Raw genomic sequence first — 22782 nt, 5'->3', positions numbered from 1 at the left:
CATTCAAGTGATATAGAAGTAAATAAGGGAGAAGGGAACGTTATTCAGTCAAGCACAGTTCCTTAGCAAGTGTTAATGATATCTGAACTAAATATTTTTTAATAGATATACAATAAACGACTCTGGTAATAAAGCATGGTCTGCAGAAGCCGTCATTTTCAAATTATAGTTTGATGTATACTTATTACAGTCAGTGCTTGGTCCATTGTTCGCTGCGAGATATTCCACCCGTTTAATGATCTCAACTGAGGATTTCCATTAATTGCGACCATCTTGCACAAGGGCTTTGCGAAAATGAATCCGACACTCGCTACGGTTCGGTTCCTTGTCTGAGTCAACTTTGACCTGTTCTAGTTTACGATTCCATCTTCCTGATTAGATATAATATTACCAGTATAGATTGCTATACATGTAGATAGTAGATAATTCAGTTCGTATGAAATGTCAAAGAATCGTAAATTATTTAAACTTAAATGGCGGAAAACAGAGGGCGTGGAAATATGTTACCAAAAACTTTTACAAAAGCACATTTTAAACAGTTTGATTGATAGCAATATTTTCGGTAATATGCATTGTATCATGAGATGTAATTTCAATCAGTGAGTATGATTGTTTTACGCAATCCCGTTAACACCATACAATAAAGTTATTTTAAAACAATTCTCGTTAAACGGTCCTTTCGAAACGAGTAGGGGAGTCCGGAGTAGGGGTGGTAAAACGAAGCGCCTTTCACTGCGTATAGTACTGCCGTCGAGTCAGTCGCCGGGTGCAGCCATTGACGCTACTGGGAAAAGTTTCAGTATAAATAAATAAAATAAAAACGATTTTCCCGCTAAAAGTTATAAGTTGTATATAGAATTTGGTGGTTTTTTTTTACTGGGATTCAGTGAGCAGGACTGTGTTGAACAGTGTGTGATGGTACTCTGCCGCTCTACTCTTTGAGAGTGCAGCATGAGGGGTAGCGTTTATCAACTTTTGCTTTTGGCGCCTCTGGTCGCAGCCATTACCGGACCGAGGGTGAGTTTGATAACAATAAATATTTAGTTCATTTTTTAAAAAGTATGAATATATGATTAAAAGCTGAAATTATAATCACGAGGTCGCTTATAAACTTTTAAAAAGAAAATAAAGTTTTAGGTAATTAATTAGTGAATTAATTTCTTAGTGTTTCTTTTTAAAATCTGTTATATTAAGATGAAGATACAAGCAGACTAGAAATAAATTTCATAATTTCAGTCTTTTACAGCCTGAAGAGATAACAAACCGTATACAAGAATATATTTTTTTGATAACAGTTTTTTTTTTTATTTTTAATAAAATTAATTCATTTATATTACAAAAAAATAAACAGTGAGTATAAAAATTTGATAGCGAATACAGGCATTCACATTTTGTAGAGGAAAAAGTGCACGATTAACCTTTCACTTATGACACTAACAGATAATTAACGTTTCTTTGTAATAGTAATAAGTTTAACGTATCACAGATTATTATAAAATGTATTTTTTTTTAATCTATGCATATATCAAATATCTAATACATTAAAGCTTTTTAGTGTCAGTTTTAAAAATACTTTGAATAATCCGTAAGAGATTCACATTTATTTTAAGTTAATTAAGTAAAATAAAAAATTATTTAAAATCACACTTACATATACTTAATATGAATTATTGTTTATTTTTTTTAATGAATAAGAAATAATAATTTTATGTTTTATCTGTAATCAGAATACCAAAGACCGTGGTGTTTTTTTTATATGTGTTAATATCTTTATAGTCTGTGACTACGCACTCAAGCATATGCATGTAAAATTCACACTGAATGGATCAAGAAAGTCGCATGTTTACATATCACGGTCCGAGTATTCGAGAAGAAATCACTCGAACGTTTTTTACGTAATAAAACACTTTTTTAATAAAAGTTTCAATGACCAGTTCTAATTATAGTAAAAACGTTCTTAAAATTTGAATAAAATACGTTTATAAATGCGAGATAATTAGAGAGTATTAATAATAATGGGTCGTTTAATAAATGTAGTAACAAATTACAAGAACAAGATGAGCTAAGATGCATTAAGTCGTATTTTTTTTACGAGTGTACGTTTGAAATAGGAATCATTTTTTCATATGGTGTAATTGTTTAAATCATCAATATTTTAGATGTTCTCGGACTGTCATATTTACGGATAAAATTTATGATTATTTGCTCTTCTAGATTAAATTTCCTCTCGGTAAGTTTTGAGATTCACGGCAGTTAACTGCTGCCGAAACCTAAAGAATTGATAACGTTTCTCGTATCAAAGATTCTACGAAAAGATACATGCATACGTAAAAGCAAAATGTCAAATATTATATATGAATAAGTAATAAGATTAATTAATAATTTATGATCCGTATCTCTGTTCCAGTGGAAGTAACAAGTTAATTTGTATGCATTGTTACTTCGGAATTCCTCTTTACAAAATTTAAGTGCAACATATATTTTTTAATAATTTTATATGAGAATAACGTAATATAATAATAAATTAAAAAAACAGTTGACATTGAGTCGGCACATTGTATGAGTCGTGCGGACTTCTCTCACGCAATGTTTACTTTCACTCTGGTCTCTATGGCCATATAAGTTATTCACCACATATTATAAAAATCAAAAAAATATCATATCATTGAACATGTACAGGTTTTGTATGTTTGTTTGTGCAAAGATAACATTGTATGTAATTGTCATCACTTACAAAGCGTTCGTAATTGAGGTATCTACTTTGGGGCGAGGCAGCTAAAAGAAAGTTGGTTCTATAAAGGATGTGAATATAAAGATAAATATAAATTTGATAGAACAAACAAGATACTTCAAAGTAATTGGAAACAAATAAAACGTCCAGAACGAGACGGTCTCGATAGTTTGACGTAACAATCGTGGCGACGGATCCTGTCCTAGCTTCCTTATTTGCGTAACTGTGGTTACAAGATGTAATACTAGATCTAGATGTATTAGATAAATAAACCTGATTATTATAATCTGCTAACCGCACTAACAAAAACTTCAAATTACAACAGACTAATGTAGTTATGGTACTGGAAAAAAGCTCGTGCTTTCTGGATATCCAATGAGATCGTTAATGTGTTACAGATTTTCATAAGTGACACATACAAACTTGAAGAAATATTATATTTATTACATTGTTTTCTCTCTACTCGTCCCAAAAGGGATAATTTGTTCGTCTTGTTTCATATAAACAAGGTTTAATAAAATTTATCTGATCGCTTTCTTATTCAATATTATTGAAGATGTCCCTTTTTATATTATTACATTATATTGGGATTAATTGCATAATTGCACCCAAACTCGTGGGTGATCGCGGATATTTTTAAGCGATCTTGGATTCAACATTGCTTCGTTTACAACTAAGTTCTTGCAGAAAAAAGGTGACCTGAAATACTCTTAGGTATGAGAAAACAGTAAAAAAGTGATGAATAAGAAATCCTCGTTGCTATTGATGGACAATGCGAAAAATAAAATATTTCAATTATGACCTACTTTACCTTAAGCAGAAATGAATGGTACCTCCGATACAGTACATTCAAAGAAATTTTAATTTTTTATACCTTCTTCAGAGAAATTAATATTTACATAAGTTTAAAACGCATTTAATATTGTAAACTTTAATAAATAAGGATCTTCTATCTTTTACAAAAAAAGTTAAGTAGATCGTTATAGCACGTCATGAGCGATAAACTTCAATCAATAACGCATACTTCAAGCGTTACTTCATGTCTCCAAATCGAAAATCAGTTTGTGTGTTCCATATACTGCCCCACGTATGATCTCAGGTCGCCATTGATATGGAAAAGCGTAGGAGGCATTACGACTTTCAAGCGAGGACGTAACTCTATTTGGAATTAATTTATTTAAAGCAGAATAGTTAAATGTAGCTAATCATACAAATGAAAATGTTGTATTGTTACATTTGTTATATTGAATCCAGCTCCTGTGAGCGGAGACTTCTAAACTTAATCATTAATTGGGTGCAGTGGTCGCGACCTTATCTGTATACATTTAGCGTAAAACATAATGAATGAGAAAGTAAAACTTTCAACGTTTTCTGGAAAACTAGCCGCTTCGATTCGACTCACGTTTCAACAAGTCATCATTGTTTTACAACGATTAGAAAACCACCATGCTAAGATTCATCGCTGAAGATATGCTCGATAGTTCCTACCAAAGACCATCTGAGATCGTTACTTGTTACGATTCAGTCTTAAAGTATCCGGTAGGCCCAAATACGTGTAATGAATATTACGCAACAGTTAGTTTGTACAAAACATATAGCAACAAATCGCAGGTCACTCACTAATGGACTTTGATTTGTAACTTAACGGTAGGATCCGCATACAATCATAAATGACTTTTGGATCTCCATGACGCAATATGACCTTTAAAAATTTTCTAACGAAACGGAAAGCTGCGCGTTGATGTGAAAGTGAATCCGCTTTAGACGATTCGGCGACGTGTTGTGTTACGCGACTCGTCCTGTATATTACCAAACGCTGTTAAACTTAGAATGCTGTTCATTATGTAATGTAGGAATTCCTTTTAAGAATATTTGTAGTTAAGGCAAGTCTGCTCATTGCCCTAATTGGGTGAAGTGCTTTTTTTTTTAAATTTTACTTTAGTCAAATTTTTTTAATAAATTGTTTTTAATTTCAAACAAGAAATTTTCAGACAAGAACTAGTAATTGCAAAACAGTTTCATGCTTAATTGTCTTTAATCATTAAAAATTAATAAGAGTTGATACTACAAACGTGTCCGATCTCATCTCCGCTCGCGTCGCCTAAAGAATGCGCTTTCGTGTTAGTGATGCGTCACGGATTGAACATTATTTGTAATTTGTGGGAAAATTATAGCTATCTCAAGGCATTTTAACCGGTAGCAGTGGGCAGAAAGTCCGGCAAATAGGAAACAATTTTATATGCATTTAATGCGTTACGAATTTTGTTTTTTTATGATATGACGTTTATACGGGTTTAATAAATGTCATGTTTTATCTTATTACAGATAGAAAATGACTTCGATAGAAGCAGACAGCCGCCTCATGGACATACAGGCCTAAATGATCAGCAGAGATTCGGGGTTTCAGCTCAGATACAGAATTTTCAGCAGCAATCTAATTTGTTAAGCAGTCCATCTCCACCACTTCAATTTGCTCATCCTATATTTCAGCAACAACCTTACGTCCCTCAATTTAATAATTTGCTACCAGCTCAAAACATTCCTACCAGCCTACCAGTACAAAACAGTAACGGTTTTCAATTTGCCCCATCTGTAAATATACCTAACAACGCCCAACTTAATGGTTTTCAACAAGCCAACATAGGACAAATACAGCAAAATCGACAAAATATCCAACAACCCATACCAACTTTAGCAGCATTTCAAAATAATGGTTTGCCCCTAACAAGTTCTCAACAACCTTTTCATCAAAATCCAACAATTCATAGTTCTGTAGACCTCAGTCAACAGCGACCAAGTCAAGGCTCTTTCTTGCCAACTTTAAATTCTGGTCAAAACCAGCAGTCATTTAATGCACCAAATCCTATTACAATTCAAGCTGCTCCAAATTTATCACCTCAGAACGTAAACAACGCACAAATTCCATTCCAATCTGCAATAAACCAAGGTTCAATATATAATAACGGACAAACATTACAACTGCAAGAATATTACGAACAGCAATCCAAAGAAAACCTAGAAAAGCTTAAAGAACTTCAGGAAAGGCAAAGGATCATTCAAAAACACCAGGAATTTGTTCAGAAACAACAGCAGAAGCAGCAAGAAAAAGTGGAAAAACTGCACGAAGAATTCATAAGTAAACAAGCAACGAAAACTATACCAACTTATACAACGACAGAAAATTACGAAGACTACTACAAGCGCAATCAAGAAAGACGCAGACCTTTACTGCCACATGAAACTGACCTGTTCAGGAAAGCTGTGGAACAATACGAAAAAGAACATCCAACAACAACACAAAGCACGACAACAACATCAACGACAACGACTACAACAACAACAAGACCGCCGACCAGATACAGAACTCGAACACCAGGCAGAACCCGAGGCCCTCCTCAAGATAGAAATAAGCAAAAACTTTACAATGAGATCAAAAATCTACTAGAAGAGAGTGACACCAAAGGATTTGATGACAATTTAAGAGCTAAAAGTGTAGCATTACTCCAAAAACCTGATATCTTGAAGCAATTGAAAGTAGCTCTAGCTGAAAATCCAGAAGATTTTAACGAAAAAAACTTTTCCTCTCGAGAAATTTCTTTGAATGGTCAGAAATTTGAAGTCATAAGAACTACAAATCCAAACCTCATTCCTCAGGGAGCTATAGCTGCTGATAATCCTGACTTAGGCAAATTTATAACATCGACTAAAGAACCACAAAAAGAAGGTCATATATCTTTTGATGATCTTACAAAGGATGTTTTACCTCCGGGAGCCAATTTTGAGTTGATTAAGCAGGCTGACAATGGCAAGTTAGAAGAGGTACCGAACATACCCAATTCGCTACAAAATAAAAAGAAGGTTACATTTGTCTTCCTAGAAGAACAAGATGATGGTTCATATAAAGTAAAAGGTGTTAAAGCCAATGGACAGCAAACCGAGGAAGGTCCTGAAGTAGAAAATATTTTAAATAAAATAAAGAGAGGTGAAATACAATTGCCAGGACCGACTAAAATATCGAACGCCGGATTTAGTACTACCACCACAGCACCGACTACACAGTCGACTGATTATATAGCAGAATCATCACACCCTCCCTCGACTTACACAAGCTTCGTTACGACATCGAACTACGGAAACTCTGGTCACACCAATCCCGTACAAACAACGCCAGCACCAACTTATAGGAGTTCTCTTACATCTATAACGAGATCTACGCCTGGTTATTCACAAACGCATCCTCCGACCACTCGCGGAACTACCACCGAGCGTTATGTCATCAAATCGTCAACTCCTAATTATATCATAAACAGGAGTAGTCACATTCATTCGTCCAGACATTCGTTTCCGAGTACAACCAGTAAAAATACGACCCCTGTCCATAGAACAACACCCCAAGATATAGTCGTCATAGGATCAAGTGCGGCGAGTACGGTATCCCCGAATTTCGAGGAGTCTACCCCCAATTTGAGTTACGGGAAAGACGGCACTCCTAGTCTTATCGATATTTTAAAAGAGAATGGATTATTTGCTACCGCCAAATATTTGAAACAATCGGGACTGGATGCAATTTTAAATGAAACAGGACCATACACTATCTTCGCTCCAACCGATAAGGCGTTTAGGACTTTATTGGTCCAACTTGGTGGCCCCGACAGAGCTGAAGAGAAATTCCGTGATAATCCTCGACTACTGAGTGGGGTAAAATTGCCATTATTATATATTTTTCTTATTTCATCAACATTATGTCCAAATGTATTAATGAATTTTACAAATTCCAGCTTCTACTCCATCACGTAATTCCTGGTGCATTCGACATCGGCTCCTTACAAGACGAGATGACGGGCGTCTCTCTGGCTGGCACACAGTTGCGAGTGAACCAGTACGACATGCATGACGTTGAATGGAACGAGGTGCGAGTGACAACCATCAACGGTGCCAGAGTACTCGAAGATAAAAAGGATATACATATTCCACAGGTATAAAAAAAATATGAGGGAATTCGTTTAAATTTTAATATCTTACAAATATCTCCAGTTTGCGTTTTGCTCGTTATTGCTAATATGTTATTATTTTCACAGGGGGTAGCACATGCGGTAGATCGTGTAATGTTTCCGTTACCGGTGGGAGACCTTGTCCAAACGCTGCAGGCTGACCGTGATCGACGATTCACCACATTCCTTAAGGCGATACAAGCGAGCGGTTTCGCGGATACCTTAGCAGGTAGGACTCGAGGGAACGAGGCTCATTATATTATTTTATGAGATATTTAATATCAATGGAATCACTTCATCCACAGAGAGCAAGACCTATACAGTATTCGCTCCAACGGACGCGGCTTTTGCCCGCCTTCCTGCAGCTGAACTCTCCCGGTACTCTGAACGAGCTGGTGCACGAGCATTGGTGGCGCGACACGTGCTGCCCGGCACGTTATACAGCGCGGGAATGAGATACTATCAATTGAGAAACTCTATGGAAGACGCCAAGCCTCTCACTTTGCAAAAGAGTTCAGGTGAGTCAATGCCTAATATTTTCCGAAATCTATCAATGTAAGGAAAATCAGAAACAATATTTAATTAATTGCATTAACTCCTCAATAGTCAAGAAAAATATTTTGCCATAATAACATATGATATATATAATACGATACTCTGCGGATATTCGCTATAATAATGCGATTTATAACTTATTGCAGGTCGCATCAAAGTTAACAACGCTCAAGTAATAACCCACAATATCCCCGCAACCAACGGAGTCATACACGCCGTAGACACGCTGCTATAAGTTAAGACCCGCCGCCAAATTAGACTAATGTCAATGACCTACACGTGGAGGACCTAACTGAAAAACAACCTGCCATTATATACAGTTAGCCCCTCATCCGAAACGAAAGTTTCTTACGAGAAATCCTTTCAATTGGACGCCTAACTTTATCCCCGATTTGTGTAGCCGATATATATAATTGAATTAACATTAAGACTGTAAATATAATGTAGAGTACGAGTTAATTTATGCAGTTAACGTTTTTTGTAAATAAATTTTTAACATTAAATGTGTTTCAATAAAAAACAATATTAAAATCAATCACCTATATTTAATAAACACACACAAACACACGGACACAAATTTAAGAATAATACTAGGATCACGAGGAAGCCGAGCCCTGGTTTGTTAAAGAGGAATGAGTTCGAGTAGAATTCAGAATTAAAGAAAATATTGTGTTGAAGATTATACAGAATTTTTGCTGGCAGAATCATTAGAGAGGACGAAAGGCTTCTGGCTCTTAGTGTTTATTAATATGTTCCGTCATTACAACAACCCTCAAATAACACAAGTACAACATATTTGCGACGTCTAAGGCACAAGTTCTACAGAATCAATTCAACCAAACTGAGTGTCATTATGAGATTAACTTGAATGGAACTGTTATCCTAATGCCTACGTTAGCTGGGGTAGTTCAGTTTGGCCAACATCATCTTCAACTTGGCTATTTCTTCGTCCTTGGCCGCTAATTCTTCTTTCAGAGACCTTATAGTGTCGTCTTTATTCTCAGACAATTGTTTCAGTTCTTCCAGCAGCTGGCCGGTGTCCAGACGCCTGCTTGGCCTTCTCTGAACTAGCTTCCCGATAATATGAGTTATTTTAGGATAGTTGGCAGTGAGGTGAGCTGGGATTTGACCTTTCCGAAGGTCATTTATAGTCTTCACGCGCTCCATGTCAGTGCTGAATGGCTCCACCATCTCCAGGAGTATAATCCCTAGAGAATACATGTCACTCTGTAAAAAAGATGAAATCATTTATTTGTACATATTAAACATTTCAGACTTAAACACAAATTATGTAGGTAAGAGATTTCATAAACAAATAAGCAAAGAAGGAACGCAATGAGGTCATAATTAGTTAACCCTTATAAATAAATATCGGATAATTTCCTTCCAGTAGATAATAATTTAATTGAGTTATGCTAGTGCGTTGCTTTTGAAACATAATATTTGCCACACGGACATATATATAACGACAGTAGTTATGGTATTAAGATATAGCAACGCTTTTGTAGTAAAAAAATAATATTTTCGAACCTTAGGATTGCATTGTCCTTCCAATTGTTCTGGGGCTGCATAAAGATGCGTGCCGAGCGCTAGTCCACTGTGAGACTGCTGCAACGGGCAGGCCAGCCCGAAGTCACCCAATTGTACCAAGGGTCCACTTTCACTCGGAGCCACAAAAACATTGCTGGGCTTCACGTCGTGGTGGATCACCCCCCTCGAGTGTATATAATGCAGACCTTTCACCAGTTGCGTAAACATGTCCACGAGAACATCATAACGGGTCGAAGTTAGAGGATAGTTGTTGTCTGTTTCGAAGTTAGCCGAATCGCTGGAATCGCTGTGGTGAAGGGTCAGGTCGTCCGAGTTTTTGCGAGCCAGGGTCATGTGATTGTTTCTATCGTCCAGCCACTGCTTCAACGTCTGCTGACAATAAGTCATCTGTATATAGAGCGTGGCCCATTTCAAGTTGACTCTAGAACAGTTCTCGTATTCCTTGCTAGATAACAGTTTGCAGATTGCGTTGTTTTCAGAAAAATTCGGCTCATCCTCGCTGTCGGTTTCTATTTCATCGGAAGTCGCGGAATTTTCAAAACTGTTTGAATTTTTAAACGATATCACGAAGTCAGACTGGCTCCGATCTTTAGTGAGGTCTTTGGAATTATAGGTTTTGAATGATTTCATCACATTCGGATAAACCGAAGAAAACTGGCTGGAGCCTGAAGAGAAACTGTCGTCATCGGTCTCCATTTTACAATTGCGCTTCTTTTTGACGGTGGACTCTATCATCGGTTCCAGCCACGCAGCTTTATAGTTTACTATATTAGGATGATTCAAACTAGCTATAGTTTTAACTTCAGCTAGATGGGTCATAATAGAGTTGACATCGGAAGATTTAATATAAACCTTCTTAACGGCGTATTCCACTCCGTCCAATCTGTGTCGAGCTTTGAACACGCTACCGAAACCACCTCCAGCTATAAAGAAGAGTTCCTCGAACTCTTTGTGGTAACGGGACCATTCCAAGCCAGACCTATTTATCGGCCATGTCACTGGCAGGGTTATGGGTATTTCGGAGCCGCTGGCAACTGTCACCAGCTGATACAAAGCTCTTTGATACTGGCTCCTCATGACCTCAAATTCTCCCATCGAATAGGAATCGTCGATAAGATTCATGCTATGTAACTTCTCACAGATTGTGTTGTAAAGAGTGTTGGCTCTGGAGACATCTTTCTCCAGGAGGGAACATAGCTGCTTCACCAGAGATTGAACCAGAAGACTGATGGGTGTTGTGGCTGTTGAGTTGATGACCTCGATTTGATTGATGCTTTGTTGCAAGACAGATTCGTGTTGACCGCTTCGGGCTATGCCTAAAAAGAAAAGAGCTTAAGAAAAAGTAAAAAAAATAACACTGAATATGTCATTACTTCACTCACACATCATCAGATATATAATAAACTTTATCTGTTATAATGTAAACTGGATTAAATTCTTGGTTTTACAACTGACAGCGAAATTGTTACAAAATAGTTAATATTGCGATTTAAAATAGTAGTTATAATTATTATTCCAACATTACTAAGCACCACTCAATTATATTTGACTGACTGATACGTAAAAAATAAAAATTGGACATGCCCATAGAAAATTCTACAAATTGTGGTCACAGTGGTTTTGTGGTTCACTTGGCCTGATAAATACTTATCGCATAAATCATTGGAACATCCTGTAGCAAGAGTTTGTATGCTCATCAAAATACTTTCCTTTCAGATTGCAAGCGGTAGGCTATATGATGCCTATCCATGATTTTATACAATACATTGTGCCAAAATCTCGATTTATGTAAGGTGAAATATTTGAAAGTTTTGTCTAAAAGATTTTTATATTTAAAAAAATTAAAACATTATTGAAAAATAAAAAAAGTGATTTTTTTTTTTTGAAAATATTAATCGATAGATTTCCTATGATCAAAATTTCAGTGGAGACCACTTCGAAGCATTTACTATATATAGTGATACTTAAATTATAATTATAATTTAGTAAAAAAAATACCGTTTAAATAGTCAACAATCTTCTATTGTTATATCTCATCATAGTACAGTTTAGCCCACACTATATGGTGCAAAAAATAAGCCTTTTAGATATTTACCGGATGCCAACAGGGAATCAAAGAGTGAACATCCACTGTACATAAAAAAAAATTATAACACACAACTAATAACACTGTATTTTATTTCCTTACTGAATTAGTTATCCAATGTAAAGATTGCATCAGTCTGTGACTCAGACGAGATTACAGATGTATGAATGTAATGCATATAGTATAGGGTTCCGTACACATGAACCGTGAGAGTACACCCTAATAAAATCACCTGTTTATTGAAGGTTAAAATCCTTTCTACTCTCTAGAAATGTTCACGTAATCACAACAAAACGGAAGTTCAAGAAATTAAACAATGTTATATATTTTACTAGGTACCAGCCCCGGCTACGCACGGGCTCTTTACATAAAATATAAAATAGCCTATTTAATTTTGAGAATTATTAAACTTATATTATGATAATGAGATCTAAGATTTTCGCGAGTATTCATTTAAATGAAACTAGTATTGTTCGGATTTACTACGCGGATTTTATTATTTAAAAACTACATAATCCCGACGTTTCGGTTACTTTGCAGCAACCGTGATCACGGGCAGACGAGGTGTGAATGTCTGTCAGTTGGTCCTTGTTATTTATCATCTACCGCCATCGATTTCTTAATTTTCTGGCGTACCGCTCTGGATGCCGGCAGAATGCGCTCACGGTGTCTTGAGGTCCTGCGGTGTGGTTACGGACATGGGATTTTATATTTTTAAGAACGGGGTCCCAGGTGTTTGTTGTTGTTGTTGTTGTTGTTTATTATTTTTATGTAAAAAGCTTTCCGATAAACGCTTTAGGAATGCCAATTTTTAAAAGTTGTAAAATGGATATACATAGTATGTTATTCTTAAGGTATAGACATATGCCACTTCGGACTTTTCTGTAGACCTATATAAGATACACAACTCCACTATTATTTTGTTATATCTCCAAGACTTAAGGCAGCGTTTTCGTTAAAAGCTCTCAGACGGCTCATGTTTTCCCGAAATCTTCAACAAATATCGTTAATGTACACGCAAGTAAATACAAAAACTTAACAAATTATATACTAAAACCTTCCTCGAGAATCAAGGGTTAGTTATATTCATAAAAGTAAAGGCATTGGGAAGGGACTTATCTTCCTTTTCCTGACAAAGGGGATGAAGGAATAGATTTGCCTACTGTTCTGACAAAGCAGAGGAGGAAGAAAAGTTTGGTCCTTTATTTGCAATTATAAATGTCAATAGTAACAATACAATTCATGAATGTAATAAAACATTTTACAGACCCATAAGGTTGTGAATTTAAATGCATGTGGGTCAACTTACACATTACAGTTCCGTCCAATAATTTTAAATATTTAGAATCTCACTGACTGTGAGTGAGTTCCGCTTGTTATTTTATTTCCTTTAATCAGAATACTTCACTGAAGAGGGTAACAAGTGAACAACCTCTTCACTGATATAACAAAAGTGAGACTGTTTATCTATTATTGCTTTATAGAGAAAGTACTCAACTAAATATAAAGCAAAATTCTACTGAAAACTCATATAATTATTAAGGTGAATGAAGTAAAAAAGGGTTCTGAATAATAAAAAAATAATTAAAAATATACCTTATTAAAAACTGGCTTGTTAAATAATTTTAAAACAATTTTAAGACCCAATTCATCATTACAAATACAAGAGACATCCGAAACTCAAACGTAATCTCCTCATAGATCAATAGTAGTCTAAACTGTAACTCTTTAAGGCAGTCTTTTTCTCTTAACCTTATTGAGGTAGCCAAAAAACCTGGTGTGATTTAATTCATATTGAGGAGATTTATATATTTCTACATCCTTCATATATGAAGACTGAGAGAGTTATATTATTTACAAGTCAAGCATTATCCAGTGGGTGTTTAAAGAGATACAAACGGCCAAAATTGCATGTGAAATTGCAATATTATAATTCCAAATATAAAAGTAAGTTAAGGTATGGCTCTACTTTAAACGGACAAAAGCAAATATTAGCTTACAAAGCATTTCCAAGACTTCAGGAACTATCAATTTTATTGCTGATTTTAATGATTTAATCACTTATGGTGTAAAGAAAAATTTACTTCAAGTTTTTTTAAAAATAAACATGGAATTTTATATAAAATATATATATTTATAAATGCAATATATTTGATACCGGATTCATTCAAATACCCATTCACCCATTTATATTGATTACATTTAAATCATGCGTTTTTGTTTATTTTTAAAGTGTAATTTTTATTACTTAACTGAAATCTTTCCATTCGTCTATCACATGTTGCATTACAGCCAGCCATGGGGTAGTGGTAAAGTGAAAAGTCAATGGATTTTTGCAAATGACCACACAGATTTAATATTCTCAATTATAATTTGTTTTTTTTTTCAGTGATTGTAATTAATATCATGTTTAGTTTCTATCATGTATCTTTCATTGAGATTAAACTTATATATATATTGAGATATGTGTTGTTCGATATTTTACGTAAATAATAAGGAATTAATGACAAGATAAATTTTAGGCTTATTGTTATAACCTAAGAAGAGCCACTTGAATTATGGTTTAATGAAAAAAAAAACACATTTTGTCTCTGTACAATATATATAAGATATGTATTTACTTTCAATAATCATTATATTTTTACTTTCAGTACTTATTTTATATTTTAATGGCCCAGGCAAGAGATATTGTCGTGTTACACCAAAGACATCACTCCAACCAGAGCTGGGTAAGTGTTGTAATTTGCTCTCAATGCCGACAATGGATTGCTGTGATAAAATTTGTGCTTTGACCAATTAAATTAAATAATACAATATTTTAGTTAAGAATTATTAATATGTGTCTTATTAATTATGCACAAAGCTCTGAGAAACAACTGATATAGGTGATAATTTTTCTTAAATTTTCCAAATTTCTGAGCAATTTTCTAGATATTTTAAAAGTAAGAATTTGCTACAAAATATCAGAAAACATTGTAATAGATATGAATGAGATCAGGTAAAAAGTTTGTCAAGGCATGAATTCACATTGTGATAAAGGTGAGAGATGTGACTGTTGATGACTCCTGCATACTTTATTTTATGGAATCGATGTCCATGTTGTGAGATGTCAGCAATTTTATATTTGAAAAACATTCTTGTGATGATAAGTCAAGATCAACACACACTCACATGTGAGGTGTAAAAAACTTGTGAATCTTTAAATCAATTAGTTATCTCTATAAATCGATATCATATATTTGTATATGAAATCAAAGAAGATAAAATGTTGTCCTCATTAATTTCCTACTTTTAAAGATAATGTTAAATTATAGTCCATAAACATTTTAAACCATTAAAACTAAAGGTTGTGACTACTGTGACTAAATTCAACCCGATAAATACCGTTAGGAATTATATGGACATCAAAGCAGGTTTTAACTCCAAACTAATAGAAAAACATCGAGTAACCAATAAGTTCATCTTAATATAAAATTACTTCAAGATGTATTTACCTAGATCAAAAGATTTAACAGTAGCCAGAGCTTCCCACTTATTAGTTTTGGTACTCATTTTTATAATCTTCTTTTTTCTTTAGTGGCTTAGATGTTGTATCCACGATCTTGTTTCACTATAGTTTATTGCCAACATGTTCCGACAATCTAAGTTTTACAGTATGTTTGTGATTGGTTATACATTTTAAACAATTTATGGAATCAAAAGGAATTAAAATAAGTTACAAAATACAACACATTACACAATAACACTAATTCACATCAAGATGAAGTATTGTCACAATATGTCAAATCACATGGAGATGTTATATTTTAGACGCATATAATTTTTTTTTAATCCAAAAAATAGACACTTCACTTATAATTTTCTGTTCCACTTATAAATGAAAACTATTTTCAAATAAAACATATAAATTAATTGAAAATTAATAGTAACTACCCGATAAAAAAAAATATACATTTATATAAAATAAGGTTTTCCATAATTCATTTGTTTTATAAGATTTTTAATAAGCAGTAAATTCAGTATGTTTTGTTTATAGTAAAAAAATACATTCGTCTAATAAATTTAACAATATTGTTTTAAATGATTCATAATATTAATTTTACGTCCATAAATTAAAAATCAGTTAGTGAAATAATGTGGCAACAACATCAGTACGAGACGTATTTGTCAAAACTCAAAATATCAAAACAATACCAGGTGGTAAGGGGGTTTATTGAAGAATTTAAATATTAGTAAAAGACTTTATAACCCTGCTGCCTTTATTAGTTTTATTTTTTTAATATTAAAGGGTCTCTAAAAGCGGAATCGTAATATCATTTCGCTCCCCAGTTTTAATTGCTTGGTTATTAAACTTTCGAACTTCAATTTAATAATGTAAAAAAATAATATTTAACTAATTATTAATTTTTACATTAATAAGAACACCAAAATGAATCTTCTCCCAAAAACCTACAAGGAATTTGGTGAAAAAGACTATTGGAATAAGTTTTTTAAAAACAGAGGCAATAAAGCTTTTGAATGGTAAGAAAATTCTATCACTCATAAATTACTTTATTACATTTAAACATAAACAAGGAATATAAGCTATTATATGTTATTTATTCGTTTGAAGGTATGGAGAATATTTAGAACTGTGTGCTCATCTACACAAATACATTAAACAGACCGACAAGGTCCTTATACCTGGATGTGGAAACTCTAGCCTGAGTTCTGATCTTTATGATGTTGGCTATAAGAATATCATTAACATTGATGTCTCGGAAGTGGTAATAAAACAGATGAAAGCTAAGAATGCACATAGGACAGATATGTCATTTTTACATATGGATGCTCTCAACACAACATTTAATAACGATGAATTCAATGTAGTGCTGGACAAAGGAACCTTAGACGCTCTTATGCCAGATGACTCAACTGAAACTCTTCTGAGAATAGACAGTTATTTCTCGGAAATTAAAAGATTATTGAAGTTAGGGGGAAGGTTTATTTGTATATCCTTGCTGCAGGGTCACATTTTGAGTAAGTTGATAGACTTCTTCTGTGACAAATCCTGGTTGTTCAGGATCGTAAGGTGTCATGAGGCTGAGGAAAAAAGTGCAGAGAGTGATGAAGGAACAACATTACCGGTATTCATTGTTGTTGCCACCAAATTTAAGAAATGTCCGAGATTAGTGAGTATAGAATTTTCTAAATTACCGGAATCTAAAAATATATATATTTACTGCAGTTAAAGAGGTTTAAAGATATCTTGATAGTAATGTCTGGGAAATACTAGTATATTATATATTTACAATATAATACAAGCCTTTAAAAATGATCCATACTTGTATCAAAACAAAAGTGTGTAGAAATACAAATGCATTGAAGTGACGATTTGAAATGTATTGATAGACATTATAATAGGCACTACTCTAATTAGTCTTACGAGAAATATTGACATTTCTTTATTAATGTAACAGATTCTAGAAGTATGTATGGCGGGTGAGAAGATGCAGAGTGTTCAATCCACAGACGAACTGAAGTCGATAATTAAATCCGTTCAGGATACAGCGTTTGTCACTAATGGACTGGCTAAGGCAGATCTGGATGAAGACGACGAGGTGATTGTTGATGATAAAGTTCAGTAATCCTGAACATTGAATACATTGCCAGTATATTAAAGCTCTTTATTCATATTAACTTATATTACTGCTATGAAGTTAGTTGAAGTTTTGTACCGTTACTTCATGTATAGGTCTGCTTGGACCTCATGCAGCCTGGGGACACAAACCCTCGATACACACTTTTCATCATAAACCAGAAGAAATATCAGACGGTGAACAAGTATGCGGTGTTTATTGTGCCTCAGGGCAGGTGAGTAGGTATCTTGATATTAAATTATCTATTAGATCCAGCGTTGGACCAAGCCTGGCTAATACAATGTATTGTTTTTGTATTTGCTTAATACAAGTCATTACATTTTGCCAAGAAATAATTGAAACTAGTATTTTTCGAATAAACTACGCGACATCTACTACTACTAGACATTTCGTCTGCCCGTGATCACGGTTGCTGAAAAGTAACCGAAACCTCGGGAGTACGTAGTTTTTTACAAAAATAAATCACGCGTAGTTTATCCGAAAAATACTAGTTTCATTTAAATGAATAAAATCTTAGATCTCATTAAGAAATAATTGGTCACCGATCATCCCGTGGGAAGGTATTAGTTATGTGTGTTTATTTTTGTAGTGTATTTTATAATTTTTTTTTTATTCTTTATTAACTGCTTAAATAAACATTATATTATTAAGCCTTGGACAAAATATTTTTTTTAGAACATTGTAACAAAGTATGTAATAAGACTTACTAGTTTTGCCTTGTCACCAATGCCTCTAGTCGAGTAATAAAAATGTTTTTTCTATAATATATTATGATATATGACAGGCAATGTGAATGGTTATTTGGCACACCAGCCGGCAGGAGACAACTCCAGGATTCAGCACGATTTGGCCGGTTGGTTGTGGCCTGTCTGAACAGAGGACATCAGTTCCCAAGCCTTGATGCCGTCAAGGACGAACTGGCTCATGCTGCTAAGATGCTAATGCCCAGTGGGTTCAGTGGACAGGTGAGTTAAATGAGGGTAGGAGCTTTAAATGGCAGTATCAATTTTATTATATTTATCCTATCTATTACACCCTGATCTAACATTTATAAATAAATAACTATTATGTACAAATACCATATGACAGTATTAGTCAGTGAAGCCAGTGGAATGTTATAGCCAGTATACTGGCGACTCAGGTCGTTCGGTTCCGGAAAACTACAGACGTGATTTCGGGAACCGAACGTTCCGAATAGTCGAGGTTTTTTTGTTCAGTTATCTGGGATGGTTTTATAAAAAAGACATAGATTGGACCATCAATTTCAATTTTAGGGTCGCAATACGAAAAGCCTGTAAAAAAAAAAGATTCGATATCAAAACGCTGAAGTCTCTTCACTTGACTGGCAACGAGAGCTTTTTCTCGCTTCGCTCGTTAAAAATGCCAAGTTAAAAGAATCTCCTAGTCAATTTCTTATTCACACACACCCGGGTAGCTTCTCTTACGATGTGTAATAAATTATTTAAGAAGCAATTATACTTAGACACTATTGCAGGCATTCGTTTTGAGACCAATGTCGAAGACGTTAATAATTGATGTATCTCCAGATACCGTTCCTGTCTCTGGGTGACGTCGGGTCGCGCAGTCAGGTGTGGTCCGGCGAGTCGTGTTCGGGGCCTTACGTGGTGGAAGATGTGTCCGTGGACGGGATCCTCCACCGCCGGCTGGTGTTCCTTCACCACCAGGGTCTGGTGCAGTCCGAGGCGAGGTTAAAGACTGGTAGGTGTTTGTTAACCTTGACATTTCTTATTCGACGTCGTTCTCAAGTTTGAGGAAGATTATTAGTGGTTTTGTTATTAAACCCTGTTTCAGAGATGTTTTAGATTCGTCCTAGAATTGAGTTTATATGATTTTGACGTTAACTATTGCTAATGTTTCAAAAAGTAGATACTTGGGTAGTGAACATTTTTTTTTATTCTGTCAACACTGTTGTAGGATAATGATGTAGTTGCCAGTTATTAAATACTTAATATTAATAAACAATTTCAGTTAAAAGGAAGAATAAATCCAAGCTGGTGGTAGACTTCGGCGCCGTGTCCTTGTACCATTCAATAATGATCCTCGGCTTACATCTCAACGACGCTGTCAGCGGCGAGGTCGCGGTGCTCGGCCTGGGAGGTGGCGGCCTCTGTATGTTCATTAAGAAATGTTACGACGACGTTAAAGTAACGGCCGTCGAAATAGACGCGGACATGCTGGACGTGGCTAGAGAATACTTTGAGCTGGAAGTCGACGAACGTCTGGAGGTGCAGGTCAAAGATGGTCTGCAATTTTTACAGGAGGAAGCCAATGCTGGTGTGTGATATAACGAGATCTAAGACTTTCGCGAGTATTCATTTAAAGGAAACTAATATTTTCGGATTACTACGCGGTATTTTACTATTTAAAAAAAAATGTATGTCGGGAGTCTGTACTTTTTTTTCAGGTTAATATAATAACGCGTAGTAATCCGAAAATATTCGGTTCATTTGGTATGTGATGTGTTAGAATTTATTCATTTAAGTGTCAATTTCTTTACGTAAATCAATTTTAGCAGCATAATAACTTGCTGTCGGTCCTTATGCGAAAGTCCCGTCAAAATCGATACAGCCGTTCCACAGATTAGTTGGAACAGTGTCGTGAATAGACAAACAAAGATAAAAGATTTAATTTTTGGTACCGAATGTTCCTTGCTAATATCGGTTTATGTGAGTTTAATTTGAAATGACAAGCAGACACGACGATTTTTTTATTAGAGATCGCTTGCTAGCCGTCTTAATTAATCTAAAAGCAGTGTAAATTCCAATTCATAGTACATTTATAGTTAGAATAATTTCCATTTTGTTTAACTTTTCGCTACACTCCGACAAGTCGGGGAATTTATTGTCAATGGATTTTTTATTGACCAGACCGGTGGCAAAATCACGGTTTTCAAACCGACGTTTGAATTTTATCTAAAAAATCATATACATGTATATGATTTTTTAGAAATATATACATGTATATATATAGAAAATATTTGTATGTATGTAGGTAAGCAGTACTCGTGCGTGATGTACGACATGGACAGTAAGCAGCACGCGGGTGTCTCCTGTCCCCCGGAACAGTTCCTGGAGGAACACGCGCTGGAACTGCTGGTGGCTGTGCTGGGGACGGGTGAGGGTTTGTGGACGGATTTATAGGGTTATCCCTCAAATCGTCAAAAAGATTTCCATGTAAATCTTGCTTATTTGTTAGCGGTTTTCTGAAACTGTTTCACGACCACAAGCTTTCGTGATGCAGTTATTGGTGTAAATATGGAATTTTAACATTACTTTTAGAACTTTAGCTATGGAGAGATAACTTTAAATATTTAAAAGATATATCTATATTTTGCTCATTACTGTGTTAAATGTTCTAGTTATGCTAATGTTCGTGATAATTTAAAATAAACCAAGTTTAATTTAGTGTCGATAGAGTAACTTTAAATTCATTTGTTATAACTTGGCTGTTAAAATCATGAGTGCTTAGCTTAGCAAGAGTAATATTTGCTCTCGTTTCAGGACAATTCATCCTAAACTTTGTATGTCGAGATAAGCAAATACGGGAGTCGACGTTGGACGTATTGAAGAAATACTTTAAATATATCGCGACCGTCCAGCTTGAGACAGAGGTCAATGAAATCATATTTGCAACGAACGGAGACAGAGCGTACGACGCGCAGAGGATGGAAGCAGCCGTGACCGACGTGAACCAGGCAGCGAGGCAGAGGAAACTCGTTAAACTGAAATGTATAGACATGAAGGATGTCCTTGACACGCTCAGTGTAGTCAAATAGACGACAACAGTCGTGTAACCGGCGTATAGAGTCACGCAGGTGAATGTATTACAAATGAAACTAATGTGTAAATAAAATTAACGCATTTAATGCCGTTTCTTTGATAACCGAACTCGCTCGACTTGCCTCCGACGTGTTGTCATTCATAAAATACTGGCATCCCCACGAACATTCAGCTGATACAAAATGAAATAGCATTAGCTTCACTAATTTATCACAATCGCCGCCCGCGCGGCGTCACGGACACTATACATAATAGTTAGAAACAGTATAAGACATATAACGCGTATATATTAAGCACATATAAAACACATTCAGAGTTCTCAAAATACTTTTCTAAGTATGTTCTTGAGGCTTTTCTTCTTCTTGTTGCCGTTGCCGTTCTCCGAGTGTCCGTTCTGCGAGATGTCCGTGGACTCGGACCACAGACTGCCCGTGGGTGACTCGGAAGCGGCTTTCTTGCTTATCTTCCCGTTGAATATCGGCTCGATGTTCCTGACGTCCGGGCTGGGCGTGCTTCGGACGCTCTGACGGTTGAAGGTCCTCAGGAAGGCCGGAGACGACAACCGTCTCGTCTTCATCGTCTTATTTTTTAAATTGTTAAAGAAAGAGCCGTTAGTCTTCGGTAACTCCTTTTCTTTCACCTCATTCTCGGTAAATTCCTTTGGCTCCGATACCGGAGCCAAGAATTCAGCTTCGTCTAACGTTATGGTGTTTTCCTGTAGCTGTAGCAACCCTTCCTGATTGTGTATGGTTTTTACCTCTAGTTCTAAATTTCTGTGAACTATGGACGTTTTTCTCCTCCTATTCTTCTTGGCCACTTGCCACTCCCCAGGAGCTTCGTCACATTCGTTGTCATCACACGACAGCCTCGCTATCTGGAACGCTTCCTCACTCGGCCGCCTCTTCTTAACGGATGGCGTGGAATGCCCGCTGACGCCTTCCACTGACTTCCTTCTAAACCTGTCTTGTTTTTTCTTTATTTTCTTTGGCACGGGCGCGACGACAGTTTCTTGCTTTCTCTTGGTCATGTAGTAGAATGCCAAAGCAAATATTACGGCTTGGTATATTATAAATTTGACGAAAGTGATGTTTCCAAACCAGCCGTCTCTCTCTTCCATGAGTATGGTTATGGCGAGCGTCACCTGTGAGAGCTGTTCTTGTAATACGGTCATTTGTTCGAGATATTTTTGTTCGCGTTCGTTGCTCTTTCTTCTCTCCTCAGTCACTTGCAGCATGGTCTTCTCGAAAGACCTCTGCATTTCTTCCACTTGCTTCTTGTATCTTCTACTCAATTCCTCCAAATATTGCCCTGACAAGGACATGTTTCTTTCTAGTGTCTGAAAAATTCCAAAAAATAATCCCTTTAGAAATTAATATTTAATAAACACATATTTTTTAATACCCTCCAGTATTTGGCTTCTTCGCAAAAT

General features: G+C 35.4%; 4 protein-coding genes across 8 annotated transcripts in view; 2 read left to right on the top strand and 2 right to left on the bottom strand.

Moving 5' to 3' along the window:
- The first annotated feature begins 734 nt into the window (after window positions 1-734).
- Window positions 735-8780, top strand: LOC116765277 (uncharacterized). The gene is made up of 6 exons (XM_032654714.2): window positions 735-1017; window positions 5057-7429; window positions 7510-7707; window positions 7810-7951; window positions 8028-8240; window positions 8424-8780. Exons 1-6 carry the CDS (start codon window positions 952-954, stop codon window positions 8510-8512), a joined length of 3081 nt encoding a protein of 1026 aa, XP_032510605.2. The 5' UTR covers window positions 735-951; the 3' UTR covers window positions 8513-8780.
- A 22-nt stretch (window positions 8781-8802) lies between these two features.
- On the bottom strand, window positions 8803-15700 carry LOC116779517 (eukaryotic translation initiation factor 2-alpha kinase 1-like). Of its 2 annotated transcripts, none has more exons than XM_032673857.2 (3): window positions 15409-15700; window positions 9808-11144; window positions 8803-9504 (listed from the first exon to the last, which is right to left on the bottom strand). In XM_032673857.2, exons 1-3 carry the CDS (start codon window positions 15464-15466, stop codon window positions 9172-9174), a joined length of 1728 nt encoding a protein of 575 aa, XP_032529748.2. In that variant the 5' UTR covers window positions 15467-15700; the 3' UTR covers window positions 8803-9171. The 2 variants fall into 2 exon arrangements, with proteins under 2 accessions (XP_032529748.2, XP_032529749.2); XM_032673858.2 differs by lacking the exon at window positions 15409-15700 and adding an exon at window positions 11924-12039.
- A 375-nt stretch (window positions 15701-16075) lies between these two features.
- On the top strand, window positions 16076-21439 carry LOC116779821 (eEF1A lysine and N-terminal methyltransferase homolog). 2 transcript variants are annotated; one of them, XM_061522630.1, is made up of 10 exons: window positions 16076-16256; window positions 16335-16435; window positions 16527-17085; window positions 17374-17514; window positions 17649-17767; window positions 18338-18518; window positions 19101-19272; window positions 19543-19848; window positions 20566-20688; window positions 21075-21439. In XM_061522630.1, exons 2-10 carry the CDS (start codon window positions 16344-16346, stop codon window positions 21347-21349), a joined length of 1968 nt encoding a protein of 655 aa, XP_061378614.1. In that variant the 5' UTR covers window positions 16076-16256; window positions 16335-16343; the 3' UTR covers window positions 21350-21439. The 2 variants fall into 2 exon arrangements, with proteins under 2 accessions (XP_061378614.1, XP_032530202.2); XM_032674311.2 differs by having other exon boundaries at window positions 16096-16114.
- LOC116779820 (SUN domain-containing ossification factor) overlaps window positions 21418-22782 on the bottom strand; it is a 32972-nt gene continuing 31607 nt past the window's right edge. For all 3 annotated transcript variants that reach the window (XM_032674307.2, XM_032674308.2, XM_032674309.2), the window contains exon 4: window positions 21418-22689. In XM_032674307.2, the coding sequence (XP_032530198.2) occupies window positions 21673-22689 (1017 nt within the window). In that variant the 3' untranslated portion in view covers window positions 21418-21672. The remainder of the gene's footprint in view (window positions 22690-22782) is intronic.

Source organism: Danaus plexippus, chromosome 2, assembly GCF_018135715.1.
Source record: "Danaus plexippus chromosome 2, MEX_DaPlex, whole genome shotgun sequence".
NCBI classification, from domain to species: domain Eukaryota; kingdom Metazoa; phylum Arthropoda; class Insecta; order Lepidoptera; family Nymphalidae; genus Danaus; species Danaus plexippus.
Note: the sequence above shows the minus strand (reverse complement) of the source record. Positions and strands in the feature narration are given on the sequence as shown.